The 14,589-nt window shown below is 48.0% G+C and overlaps 1 protein-coding gene across 1 annotated transcript in view; it reads left to right on the forward strand.

Moving 5' to 3' along the window:
- ITGB5 (integrin subunit beta 5) overlaps nucleotides 1–14,589 on the forward strand; it is a gene marked incomplete in the record, with an annotated part of 23,244 nt that extends 8,655 nt beyond the window's left edge. Inside the window, 8 exon segments of the mRNA XM_072417895.1 lie at nucleotides 355–444; nucleotides 925–1,059; nucleotides 2,338–2,770; nucleotides 10,716–10,938; nucleotides 11,229–11,329; nucleotides 12,395–12,514; nucleotides 13,094–13,260; nucleotides 13,705–14,589. Of these exon segments, the coding sequence (XP_072273996.1) occupies nucleotides 355–444; nucleotides 925–1,059; nucleotides 2,338–2,770; nucleotides 10,716–10,938; nucleotides 11,229–11,329; nucleotides 12,395–12,514; nucleotides 13,094–13,260; nucleotides 13,705–13,827 (1,392 nt within the window).

Genomic DNA, 14,589 nt, shown 5'->3' on the forward strand with positions numbered 1-14,589 from the left:
AGATTGGGAAGTCACCAGTGTTTTGGGGCCACAGGCTGTCACACTGGGAGAGGAGGAAGTAGCACAATGAGCTAATCTGTTCATACGCTGATAGGAGAAGAGAGCAGAGTGACAGATGGGCTAATTATAGCGCTGCTCCTCTTCTCACTGTCCAGTCACAGGTGCAGGGAGTTGAATGATGGTGGCCATCAGCTGGTGGACTGAAATGAGAATTCTTGGAATGTCTTTTCTGTTCAGCGTTGTTCCTGTTTTCTAGGTCAGAGTTTGTTCCCCTCTCGGAATACCAGGCACCACACTTGGTACCCATTATACAGAACCCCATTTTTACTCCATTTGTGGTTTTTATGTTTGCAGAATTTCACGGCGCTGATTCCGGGGACCACAGTGGAAATTTTGGATCAGAGCTCCCAGAACATTCTACAGCTGATAGTAAACGCTTATAATGTGAGTGACCTCGCTGGTGACACCCTTCTATTGTATGACCCACGCTGATTGATATCTCCTCCCAATACCTATCTGCCCCATCAAGTGGCCCCTGATGGACATGTCGGGGCCCCAGACACTTGTTGGAAGGATGTGGTTTCACCTGGCCTGATGACCATAACCACAAAAATGTGATGTCACTATGAGGAGTGCCCCCCATCCCTGTACTGGGTTCCTGGGTTTTCTTTATTCTGAGCTTTATCCTGGCCAGCACAGCTGAATTCAGCAGGCCTTTCCCGGTGTCTCTTGGTTTTGTGGTTTTCCCTGTGTGGATTTGATCTTGGCATTTTCTGTGACAGCTGAACCTTTGAACTTGTCAGGTTTTCCTTATTCCCCTGAGATGTGATCTGCTGATTGCCCCCGAGGGGCAGACACCGCTGGGTCTGTTGGGTATGTTCTCCTTTTCATGTGTCACTCTGTGTTCTTTTTTTTGTCTTGCAGAATATTCGCTCCAAGGTGGAGCTGATCGTCTCAGAGACCCCCGAGGACCTGGAGCTCAGCTTCACCGCCACCTGTCAGGATGGCGCCTCCTACCCTGGGCTGAGGAAGTGCGGGGAGCTGATGATTGGGGACACGGTGAGTGACGGGGACAAATATGTAATATATGCCGCTCGCATTTACACTGACTGACTGGGACCTGCAGCGCCACACCAGAGCGTCTTCATGACCTACAGCCCCTAACTCTGTCCCAGTCTGAGCCGTGCACACAGGTGGGGCAATTCATAGATTTCATGCAGTCTTCAGTTTTACATTGCTCTGTCGCAGGGCACAGACCTACTTTTTTCTCTCCTGCAGTTCAGTAACACTTACAGGTCTAGCCCCTCCCCCAGCCTTTGATTGGACATTAGTGAACTGATAAGCTCCTCTCCATCCACTCTACTCTCTCCTCCTATCAGCATCTCAGGGCAGCTGATTTTCCTTTTCTCCTTCCTGGAGAGTTCAGGCTGAAGGTGAAAACTTTCCAGTAAAATCCCATTTATTGGCCATTTTTGTGCCCCCTGACAGCAGTGCTCAGCCTGTACGTCTGGGATGGGAGAAGATATGGAGGCTGCATGTAAATAAAAGTGACCTTTGCATACACTGACACGCCCGGTCGTGGGGCAGTCAGGAAGCTGCGGAGGGTCTGTAATATGTGACCGGCTGACTCAGCAACTCTAAAAAAAGATTTCACTGCAACTCTCAAATCACAGAGAGGAAGAGGGAGGGGTGCGGTAGTTCTGTGTCAGAAACCAGAAATGTGTGCAGAGGCAGCGGCTGTTCTCCAATATACTGCAACAGTCTCGTATTTCAGGAAATCTCCATCTTTTTTTGTTAATAAACCATCCTTGAGTCAGTGATCCATCAATCAAGTATTTCCCTCACACAGCACAGAGATACAGTGATGATATCACTAGGTCTAAAATAAGAAATTGAAAGGTCGTATTCATTAATTTCATTACCATATTGATGGGCCAACCAAGGCGGGAAAAACACATATAAGGGGTAATTTTTTTTTTTTTTTTTTTTTTTCACATGTACATAACTGCTAGAGCCATACACATGTAAGGGTTGTCATCACCTCTGACCTCTGGTGACTCCATTCCCTTTTCCTTGACTTTCAGTACCCTATGTTGTTTTTTTTTTACCTCTGGTGACCCTGTATTCTCCTGTCTGACCTCCGGCAACCCTTGTATTCTCCTCTCTGACCTCTGGTGTCCTCCTGTCTGACCTCTGGTGACCCCCATGTCCTCCTGTCTGACCACCGCTGACCCCTGTGTCCTCCTGTCTTGACCTCCGGCAATCCCCCCCTGTGTCCTTCTCTGGTGACCTCCGTGTCCTCCTGTCTGACCTCGTGTTTGTTCTTTCTTCCTCCAGGTTTCCTTTGAGGTTTCGGTGCAGGCGAGGAGCTGTCCACCACCAGGGACGTCGCACACCTTCACCATCAAGCCGGTGGGTTTCCGGGATACGCTGGAGGTGACGGTGACTTACAAATGCAGCTGCGGCTGTTCTCACCTGGAGGAAGCAAGCAGTCGGAAGTGCAGCGGTAACGGAACTTTCACCTGCGGTGTCTGCAACTGTGACTCCGGCTTTCTTGGAGCGCGCTGTGAGTGCGGGGAGGACGATGACAGCAGCAGCTCATCGCTCACCACCTGTCGGGAGTCTGAGAGCCACACCGTATGCAATGGGCGGGGGAGGTGCATCTGCGGCTTGTGCTCATGTTATGAGAGGGAATTTGGGCGCATCAGTGGCTCCTACTGTCAGTGTGATGACTTCTCATGTGCCAGATTCAAGGGAATTCTCTGCTCAGGTGAGCAATGGGTGGCTTTTTACTGCATTTTGTGCATGCTGTGTCAGCTTCCTACTTCCTTTTTGGGCTGACACCACAGAGCCTCTGCTGCACTGAGAACCCGGAAAGTGTTGTCAGCTCTGACCATTTCTACATTGCTGGACCATAGAACACCTAAGGTGTGGGAATGAGGAACACGGGAGGAGTTCTATAGTTCAGCTGAGGAGAACTGGGAAGGTCTGACAACACTGAATGGAATTTAGTACAGCAGGGGCTTTGTGTTGTCAGCTCTAACAGGAAGTTAGGAACTCACTGATTTTCCGGAAACATGAACTGGAATTTTTCTGCATTTGTAGCATTTTAAAGTGACAGAACAGGGATATCTGTGCATTTATTGCGGTGGTCCCTGGTTCCCCCTGGGTGTCCCCCTAATTCTTGGTGTCGCCGGTACTCGAGGTGTCCTCATAATTCTGGGTGTCCCTGATATCCTATCTCCTATGTGAATATCTCTGTGCTTGCTAAGCCCGCAGTGTGCACACTGCCTGTGTCTGTAATGTGAGACTGATCATCATCTTCTTGTATAACAGGGTTATTATCCAGTAATTGCCCCGTCTGAGGGTAAATTATTTTGGGCAGCGTCTCGTTCCCCTCCGGGAATATTTCCGGTTATCGCAGCTGCCAGGAAATCATATTCAATGGATGAATTTATGAGGTGACCACCCTAGGTGGTGGGGGGGGTGTGGGTGGGAAATCGTGTGTAATCAGTTATGGTCGTAGAGGAGCCGGATTTCATTCAATGAATTTCTAATGTAATCAGCTTGTTTGATAGAAATGTCCACCATCAACTCATGATTGGGGTCACCCTCAGTCACATGTCTGGGGTCACTGTCAGAAGGCAGAGTGCGCACCCTCCTGGGCAAAAATGATTCTCTGGGGTCTCACTGACCAATAGGAACACTCAGACAGTGGTGCTGGGGAGGCGGAGTTAGGAAGTGCCAGCTCTCTGGGTCTCGATATTCGTTGCTCACTGGAGGTCTTAATTTCTGCTGGGTGACAGGTTCACTTTAAATCTGCTCAGACCGCCCAGACTCTCCATTATCGATATTCGGTGTCTGATTTCTTATATTCAAAATTGTCTCTTCCACCCCTCCTCATCCATTGTAGTGGGGGGGGGAAGGGGCATTGGTGTCAGTGAAGGGGTTAGGTCCCAGTGTTGCTCCATCAGTCCATTGTGTGGGGCAGACGTTGCCTCTGGGGGGGAGATCATTAAACTGGGTCACCACATCAATACCTCTGCTGTCATCAGAGTGCTGGAGGGGGAGGGGGGCTTCAGCCACAATGTCACAAATCCGCTCGGTCACAATCACTCAGCAAGTACTGAAATATTAAAGTGGACCTGTCCTGATCTGAGTAGCATACTAAGTGATGTGTCTTGTTAGCACTTCTCATGATTTATTATCTCTCAAAGTGATTACATCTGCTCTTCTCCCCAAATGGATGGCACCATCTTTGTTCAGGCATCATCTGGAGTCACCATTTACTTCCTGGACTGCGATTCTGGCTCAGAGGTGACACAATCATGTAAATCCTGGGGTCTGTTCACAAATGTCTGACACAGATCAGCCCCTGCTGCGGTCTTCCACCTTATGATGTATGCAATGTTACAATGTTGCAGTCTGATCATTGGGGGAGAGGAGACTGAGGAAATGCTGCCTGCAGCAGACTGATAAGATATCAGCCCAGGCAAAGTCACTGACTGGGGCACCGTAATGATTGGAGGTGCGAGTAAAATGGTACTTTGCTGGGTATAGTGACATGATAGGCACTAATGCAGGTTTGTAAAGTTACTGACAGGTCCACTTTACTGATTGGTTGTAGATTTTGCTCTCTGCCGTTGGCGCGTTCACTTAGGTTCAGGGGGGGTAATAATGAAACATGCAGAAAGAAATCAAACATCTGACAGATCTTGGCTGTGCTGTGCCGTATTTCCTGCGTGTCGGACAGATGTTCATCTACAGTGTCAGCTGAGTTTACTCCTCATTCTCTGAGAAAAAACAAACTTGTAGCCCCTCTGGGGATTTCCTATTGCTAAACATTTTCCTCTCTGTGATGAGGGAGGGGGGGGGTGGAGAGTCATGTGACCCATCCAGCTATTTGTGGTTCTGTGACCTGCCATTGGTGGATGTGTTAGCAGTTCTCCTCATAGTGACTGCATGCTGGGTACATTGCTACCCCACAAAGTGCCCCCCCTACTCCTAGTGGTGGTTCTGTACAGAGACCCGCACACGCAGGGTTCCTCCAGGGGGAGCCAGGGGTTCCTTGAGCGTTTTGCTCCTCTCAGGTCAGTTTAGGTAATCATTAGTCAGTTTAGTGATCATTTTGGCAATCTATAAGGGTGACATTCTTCCCACTGGCCAGCAATGTAAGAGGAATTCTTCCCACTGACACCACACTAATGTACAGTGAGCTGTGGATATAGTAATTATAGCTGGGGTTCCCCGAAGACCTGAAAGTAATTTCCAGGGTTCCTCCATGTTATAAAGGTCGGGGAAACATTGCTGTAAAGGTCCCAATAACATGTTGTGTTCACCTCTCAGCAGAAACCTTCCCGGGCTGTGTCCCCCCTCTCCTTCTATTATCTCCTCTTATACTCCCCACCTCATTGTTCTCCATTCTTCCCCTTGACCTCCTTTCTAGTCCTTTATTCTTCTCCTCTCTTCTCTATTCTTTATCAGCTTCCATGTTCTCCTCTTCCAGTTTCCTTCAGCCTCTGCTCTTCGTATTTCTTTCTCCAATCTTCCATTCTTCTCTGTTCCTCCTTCATTTTCTCTCCATTCTGTTCTCTTGGCCTTCTTCTTCCTGTTCTGTTCTCCTCCTTATGGCAATTCCATATTTTGTTCTTCTAAAATCATTTCTTCTCCTCTCCTGGCCATCGCCATCTTTTCCCTTGGATTTGCTTTTTTCATTCTATCCTCAGGCTTTATTAGTCATTCTTTCCTTTGGTCTCCGTTCTCCTCCTCCATGAGCCAAATCACCTCCAATATGTCCGCTGTTTCTTTTCATTCTCTAGTGTTCTCCTCTTCATTCTCCTCTTTTAGTCTCCTCGTCTTTTTTTTTTCCCCTTCACTTAGGTATTTCACTTCTCCATTTTGACCTCCATTGTTTTTGTCTCCTGGTTATATCTCTGTTCTCCTCCATTATTTTGTTTTGTATTTTTCCTCTTCTGATGGCTTTCTCCTTCCATGTCCTCCTCTTCCAGTTCCTTTCAGCCAGCTCCACTTCTTCCCTTCTCATTTCTTTTCTCTGTTCTCCTCTTCCATTCTCATCTTTCTCCTCAATTTTTCCTCCATCCTCCCTTCTCTCTAAAATAATCTCTGCTGCTCTCCCTTTAATTTCCTTATTCTATTCCATCCTCTGACTTTCTTAGTCATTATTTCCTTTGTTCTCTATAGAGCCAAATTCACCTCCATCCTCCTCCTTCAGCCTCCTCATCTCCTCTTCTCCTCTTCTGACCTCTCTTCTCTCCATATCCACCATTGTTGTCCTCTTCCCACTCTCTTAGTGAGGTCCTTCATTCTCTTCCTTGGTTCTCCTCCTGCATTCTCTTCCTCTTTTAGCCCCATTACCTCTTTTCATCTCTTTTTTCATCCACTGTTCTCTGACACATTCAGCAATCTTATTCATCCAGCGAGTGGATCTTTTCAGTCACTATCATTATTATCATTACCCCCATAGCTCAAGTTAATGTAAACCGGTGAATGAATGGAAGCAGAGACTCCCGATGTCTCTTTAGTTGACCCGCAGTACACAGGGAATCCTTTGTTATACAGATTTACATTATTTCATGACAATCATTACATTTGTATAGTAAAACACAGAGAGTCTTCATTGGTTTATAAGATGTATTGCCCCAAAACCATACCTCTCCCCCTGATAGGGCCATTGGGAAGATTCAATCAGAGAGAGATGGCTGAGGGCAAACAGATCCCTTCATATTCTATTATAAACCTTGATAGGGGATGTGTGTGCTGCTCCAGGTGTCCCAGGGATGGCCGATTCTGGAATTTTTACGCATAACTGAGGTTTCTGCAGAGTCATTTTGTATCATGTTGGACATTCCCCAACCCCCCCCCCAATCTCCCAGCTCCTAGACAGGTTCTCTTTGGTGAGTGCACACCAGTAGTTGGCTTCCATCCAAGCAGATTGTGGGCACAGAAGTATAATTACCACCCCGAGTGGCCCCCACGCTGTGAATTATGAGGTTTTGGGGATTCACAGCATAGTTTAGTGACCACATAAATACAGAGTCTACAGGCCAAGCCAGGGACCTCCTGTATCGGACGATTCCCCAACCCCCCCTCCCCCCGTTCCATATATTGCCGGGACCTCAGAGCCCATCGGAGTTCAGGTCGTTGTACAGAAATCTGCTGGAAATTCTCCATACAGACAGCCGATGATCATTCACCTGGGGAGGTGTTCTGTAGTTTACATTGCAGATTTGGAGAGAGCTGACAATACAGTTTCAGACTGCAGAGTGCACAGGAGAACACTGGATTTCAGGAGCGGCAAAGGGGTAACAAATGGATTTTCCTTCAGAACAGAGAGGGGTAAAACCCCCTGAAATGCCCCAAGATCCCCGAGGTGGGGGGGTTGCTGTATTTATAAGGCAGGGTGACACTTTAAGTGTTTCTTCCTGATGTTTGTGGCACGGTGGGGTTTGGATGGAAAGTTTCCTCCCGGTGCTGCAGTGGTGGGGTGGGGATGTTGATGTAGCCGTGGCTCTGGCTGGACCGCTGGCCACTCTCCAGGAATCACAAACATCGGACTAAAAATAGCGGGAAGAAAACTTGGTGCGGTGACTTCTGGGAAACAGCTCTGTGCCCGCTCCTGGCGGCTTCTGACAGCGTTGTGGTGACCACAAACATTCAGACTCCCCCAGGATGGGGGTCGCAGTGCTGGAAATGATGGAGAAATTCCAGTCCAATTCCATTCCATAAACCTCCAGTGGTGGAATTAATGCCAGGCAGCATCTGATTGGCTGCTTTCCTGTTGATTTTGGGCGTGACAATCCGGGAGCTGACTTTGCTTGCTGCATACTTGTTCTTAGCCAGAAAGTATTTTTAATTACTGACAAGGTCCCAACGAATGAAAAACCGTGAACAGTCCGAAAATCAGTCCTGTTTTTGGGGCTTTGACTCTGAGTCGCCCTAGTCTGTACCGCCATGCCCAGACATTGCTGCACCTCACATGAGCCATGGTAGCCAGGTGACACATTAATAGCCGGGTGACACACCGGCAGTTTTTAGAATATTCCATGTTATTGGCTGAATCCTGGAATGTGTTGAAGTCACCCGGCCCCCCCTTCCCACCGCTTGTCACCACCAACAATATGACTCAGATTGGGGGGTCGGGGGGGAGCTCTGCTGGGATTACTAATTGCCATCTGTAAAGCTGCTGGGGGTAAATAAGGGGCTGGGGGGGGGGGGGGTGATTGTGATGCAGAATGGGTATTGACATGGAAATCCTGCAGAAACTCTGCATATTATAAAGTCTGATGACATCACCCTGGGCAGAGTCACACCCAAGTGTTGGGTTTGGGTATAAATGGACAGATTTTGTTCTGGAGAAGTTCAGTGGATGAAATCATCTGCTCATTGCAGTTTCCCGGGATTTCCCTTATGTTGCCTGGATCAAATCCGCATCTTGCTACTGATTTTAGGTGGCGAGGGGTAGCAGGGCAAATTTTAATTTACAATTCCTTCTCTTTTCAGGGACAGTTAGGCTGGGGGGGAGGGGCTAGTTGGTGCTGGACATCCTCAATCCAGGATAGGAGGGGAGCTGTATGATTGCTGCAGCTTCTAATGTACATTGTAAGAAGGTCACATTGTGCAGGGAAAAGAGGGGCTGGTATCACTGTGCAAGACTGAGGGAAGGCTACAAGGCAGATTTATTGAGGTGAATTTATTGAGGATTTTAAAGAGTAATATTACAAAGCCCCCCCCCAGCAGGATGAGCAGTGAGTGGCTGGACTTGGGGTGACATTCTGTACCCAGCGAGGGGCCATTCTCCAGCCTGGCTTTGCATATTAATAGCTGATTGAATGGTGGCTTGTGTTTGGGAAAGGGGTGGTCTTGGGGTTGGGTGTGGATGGTTCTAGAAGAAATGCCGATATTGTCGCTCTCTAGTTTTAATAAAGCTGGGCACCATACACAGCATTGTACCCTCTCTGGGGGCACTTGGACAATGCAGGGGGCAGAGGGGGGGTGAGTTAGCGGCTGGCAGAGCGTGGGACAGCACCATGAGGACTCCGCAGAATTTAAATGAGCCAACGGGGGAGGGGGACCAATGTCCCAGAATGCACTGCAGACCCCCCCAGGCACACGGGTGAACCATGCAGCTTCCATCCCAGATTGGGGTCAGGGCTGCTCACAATACAGAAGGGAGGTTGTCAGCCCTCTTGGGGGGGGGCTTTGCTTGTCCTCACGCTCTGCAGACCCCCAGAAAAGTTTTCCTAATTTTTTGGCACAGAGCAGGGAGACTTCGCTCTGGGAATTGTAACACTCAGTGCCCGGTCTGTGTCTCCGCTCACCACCATGCTGGGTGACAACAAGCAAGAGGCAGAAACCCCCAAATCCTGATTTATTCTTTTTATATACTCCACATTCAACTCCACCACAGTCAGGAAATAATAAAGCGGTGACCCTATTATTTTGTGCTCCCTGAAGTCTGACGGCACTTCTCATTACATTCACATCATTCATATCACATTCACCTCCCGCCGTGGATCTGCTGGCAGCCCTTCTGCACATTGCACAATGCAGTCTCTGGCTTTGTGGTATTTTGAGGTTATTCAGGTTCACCCCGATGAATGAAGCCGTGAACACAGATTTTTGGTGCAGGCAGGACATGCGGGGTCACATTGTGATGTATGATACATGTGTGTGCTGCAAGGGAGCTCCGCCCATAATGAATGCAGACCCTCCGATATCAACCCCAATACAGCCAAGACCTCACCAATTTCCCCACAGCAGCCATATTTCCCTTCCCCTCTGATCTATAGATTCTCCTCTGCATGGGACAGGTGGGGCAGTTGTTTGAAGCTGTGGACCCCCCAATGTGTCACCCCATGTTTGCCCCCCTTTGCAGGTGTCGGAGTTTATGGGGGGCCACATCTTTGATGATAATCCCTCCATGAATAATAGGGGCAGATTGCGGTGGGGTTATTATTATACAGGGTGCAGGTTCCAGCATGTCGGGGTATCTATAGCCGCCCAGCATTGTGTGCCATTCCCCGATCATTAAACCCCAACACCGTCCTGTCTGTGACCTCCCAGAGTTTATTTTATGAAAATCTTCAGATTGGGAATTCTAATCCTCCAACAACAAAGAAACATCTGGAACACTGAATCCTCCTCTGCAAACAGAAATCTCAGCGCGTTCACATTCCCGCCCTAGACCAGCCAAGACCAGGAAAATACAGAGCCCTGAAAAATAGCTTCAGATTCACCTGAAACTGACACGGGTAATGTAAAGCCTTCTAGATGATTTCTAATTCTGTTCAGATGGTCGTGTGATTGACTGACAGGTGCCATATGGAGGACTAGGGACTTTATATAAACAGAAATAAGAAACACATTGTTGACACCTTACTGCTCCTAAGCTGCAGGGAGCCAAGGAAGGAGGACTAATTCACAAGGTGAGGGTTGCAGCAGGAGCTGATTTGTGTCAAAGTTACAATCTTGCAGTCTGATCACTGGGGAAGAGGAGACTGAGGCAATGCTTCCTCTGCCTGCAGCAGACTGATGACATCATCTCAGTCTAGGTAGAATCACAGAGTCTGGGATTTGTAATGATAAAAGGTGAAGTTTCCCTGAAAGGTCCTCTTTATCTGAGAATTGCTCCCCCCATATATGATACCCCCACACATTTCACATTCTTTTTCTTCTCTTCTTTCTCTGTTTTTCAGGTCACGGTGAATGTGACTGCGGGGAGTGTAAATGTCACGCAGGCTACATCGGTGACAACTGTAACTGCACTACAGAGACCAGGAGCTGCATGTCCAGCGATGGGCAGATGTGCAGCGGAAAAGGGAATTGTGTGTGCGGGCGCTGCCAGTGTGTAGAGCCGGGAGCATTCGGGGAGACCTGCGAGAAATGCCCCACCTGCCCCGACGCCTGCGGGACAAAAAGGTAAATGGTGTGATGGGGATCTGGCACCAGATTGTGTGTGGGGGGCAAAATATCTGCAGGTTCAATGCTACGACCACCCCACCATAGTCACTCAACTGGGGAGTTCACTGCCCTCCTCTCTGGCTTCTAGAAAATAAAATAATTACCCCCCAGGGTTGACAGAAACTATGGTGATGGTTGTGGCTGGTCTGCAGAATCAGCATCCAGAGATCTCCCCACTCAGCCAGTGTGTCTGGCCTAATGATTCCTCCATCCCCCGTTCTCTTCTCATCCCATGTCTGTGTTTTCAGGGATTGCATCGAATGCCGATTGTACCAGACGGGGCGACTGGCCGATAACCAAACCTGCCAAAAACTCTGCAAGGATGAAATTATCCTGGTGGATGCTTTGGGTAAGTTGGCTCCTCTTAGTGGTATCACCCCATCCATGGATAATCCCAGCCAATCAGATCTGACCATTATCCCCAACAGATGGCAGAAAGCATTGAGTGACCCCACCAACTAAACTTCACCACCAGTCACCATTGCCACCATCTAGGGCCCTCTCCCACCATAGTCACAGTCTAATATCCCCACCATAGTCACAGTCTAATATCCTCACCATAGTCACAGTCTAATATCCCCACCATAGTCACAGTCTAATGTCCTCATCATAGTCACAGTCTAATGTCCCCACCATAGTCACAGTCTACACCATAGTCACAGTCTAATGTCCCCACCATAGTCACAGTCTAATGTCCCCACTGGTGATCAGTGAGGCGGTTGCAATATTTGCAGTCAGTGTGGGCTATCTGATTATTTCCAGCACATTATCATTCCCTGGACACAAAACTGACATTCTTTGTGGATTACTGGCAGATCTCAGCTCGGCGCCTGTGACCGGTTCTGATCCAGATGTACCTGATGACCCCAGCCATGGCTCTAAGCGAGCGCCAGGTTCGGGGGGGTGCACTAGGTTCAGGGGGAGCAGCGCAGTGTCATGGCGGACGTTTCCCTTGTTTTCTGGGTATTTAAGTTGTAATGGATTCCATATGTCTGCGCAGGAAGCCGAGCTGCTTGCTGAATTCCGTTGTCTTTGGATTTCTCCCCTTAGGAATCCTCTGAGCTGTCAGCTGTGGAATTCATTGCCGTGTTCTACTGATACCAGCGGGCTGCAAAGTTTACATGCAGCCAGAAGGCAGCCATGTTGTGGGGTGAAATAAAGAAATACCTTACCCTGCACAGTCACAATGATGCCGAAGTAAAGCTGGTGCTGTATAGAAAAACACAGATAACTGGCAGGTCCAGGACTCCCAATGTGACATCTCTGGGAACCGGCCGACCCCTCTTTCACTACTTGTATGGCTCATTTATATGGTGCCATAGTTATTGGCATAGTAGGGGTTGTCTTGTTTTAGTGGAATCTTCCATCCTATATTGTGCAGTATTTCTATGACTCGTTTTATTTTCCCCTTCAGAGCCCGACAAACCGGAGGCTGTGCAGTGCGTCTATAAGACTGACAATGAGTGCGTTATGCGATTTATGTACTCCGAGGAGGCAAGCGGCAAATCCATCCTCAGCGTCCTGAAGGAGCCCGGTCAGTAGCATGATTTTCCTCCAATGTTTAATCCTCACCCTCCTGGCATGTGATGAGTTAAATCCTGGATGTCCGCACCTCTAGAGGGTGCTGTGGTTCCTTCCATGCTCTGAGCTCCTCCCACTAGGGGCCGGACATCCAACACACCAGAAAGTGGATATTAGGAGAGGCTGCAACGTTTCTTATTTTACAGATTTGCTCAGTTTAATGACAATGAGGTAAAATTTTGGGAAAATTTTATTTTTATGAATTTTGTTTTTTTGTTTTTTTACGTTTTTTTATGTAAAAATGGATGCATCTGATAAATTATGACGGATTCCCAGAGCCCTGTGGGACATCTAAAGCAAAGAAGTTGGCTGCTTTAATGCATTCTTTGTCTCAGATCTTTGGAGCCCCTTCGATGGAGTCGCAGATTTGACATTTGTACAGATTTTGCCGATTCTATAGATTTTTCAGCAATGCAGCAAAGAATAGGTTGGGAAACATGGAAAGCAGACAAAAGCTCCACCTGCTGGCCAGGGATGGGAATACAACATATTCAATGCTTATGTTAATATATTGCGTCTTTCTCTCCTGCAGAGTGTGCTAGTGCCCCCGAAGCCCTGACTGTCCTCCTGGCGGTGGTGGGGAGCATTTTATTGGTCGGTCTTGTCCTGCTGGCTGTCTGGAAGCTTCTGGTCACTATTCACGATCGTCGTGAGTTTGCACGATTTCAGAGCGAGCGGTCCAGAGCCAAATATGAAATGGTGAGTCCTGGGGGTCCATCAACAGACACCCCTCCCCCTATGCTGCCAGTGTAATAATAGCTCCCCAGTACACATGCTTGGGTCGGATTGACACACTGATGGGCGTTGGGCTAAAGTTTGCTGCAGCTCTCGTTTTTCCTGCATTTCCAGTCCATTAAAAATAATGCAGTACAGCAGAATGCAGAGTTGTGAAGGGGAGTGGGGCTTAAAGAGGACCAGTCACAGCAGAAAATATTCAGTTATCGCATCTTGTATTAGCTGTCTCTTCCAGTCATGTGGAGGTCTGATAGCATACTCGGAGGATAACAGAGCTGGGTTATTATTGACCTCATTAATAGTGGATGTTGTACTCAGGTCCCTTTAATGATGGTGCAGGCACAGCATAACGCAGTGATTGTCTTGCCCGCTAAGCATTCATTTCTCTTTTCTATTTGTCACTTCCAGGCGTCTAATCCTCTGTACCGGCAGCCGATCTCCACCCATAACATGGAGGAAGTGTACAGCATGATGGGAAAATCATACAATGGCACCTCCAATGGCTACAGAGAAGATGGGGACAATTACTGAGGGGTGAGCGCCCCCCAGCTGGGCATTTTATGGTGAGAGAGGATGGTATGGCGCTCTGGCGGAGGTTGGGTGGGGGTTGCTCCCGATTGGCTAATTTGCACATAAAAAGACTTTACAGGCCAGCGGCGCTGCTCAAGCCTGGGGGACTTCCTGTTGAATCTGGTCAAATTCTACCTGGGGACACCTCATTGACCAAGCCCAGTGGCCAATCCCAGAATCCTTTGGGGGCCATGTGCCGCACTGACCGAGCGAGCGCCATTTATAGAGATTTAGTTTTTTAAATTCTAGCCGGGGGAGGGGTCCTAGATTTGGCGCGTCTGTGAATGGAAATGTTTTTAGTGGTAAATGAGAAATTTTTCTGCATCAATGACATTTAATAATATACAAGAAACAGACGATCCGGCCCCTGAGGAACTGCAAGTCCTAGCACCGTGTGATATGACTTCTACTTCCCGATTGGCCAGAGGATTACACCCCCCCCCCACCCTTTTTTTTTTTTAGTAAAAAAAAGTATTTTTTAGGATATTTTTGAGCAATGTTTTTAGAAGCTGGGCGATGAATTGTGTGATTCCGGCGTTATGAGCGTTTGGTACGTTTTTAACAGATTTTTTTTTTTTTTTTCTGCTCCGTCCTCCTGACTCACCCCGAAATGTGAGTCCGATTGTGGGGCGACCCGAGTTCTGGATTCATGGCATCAGGTTCTATGGATATAAATCTGTATTTTACTACAATCATTGTAACAATAAATTAAAAAACATCCAA

The sequence above is a fragment of the Pyxicephalus adspersus genome, chromosome 7 (genome assembly GCF_032062135.1).
Source record: "Pyxicephalus adspersus chromosome 7, UCB_Pads_2.0, whole genome shotgun sequence".
In the NCBI taxonomy this organism is placed as follows: Eukaryota; Metazoa; Chordata; class Amphibia; order Anura; family Pyxicephalidae; genus Pyxicephalus; species Pyxicephalus adspersus.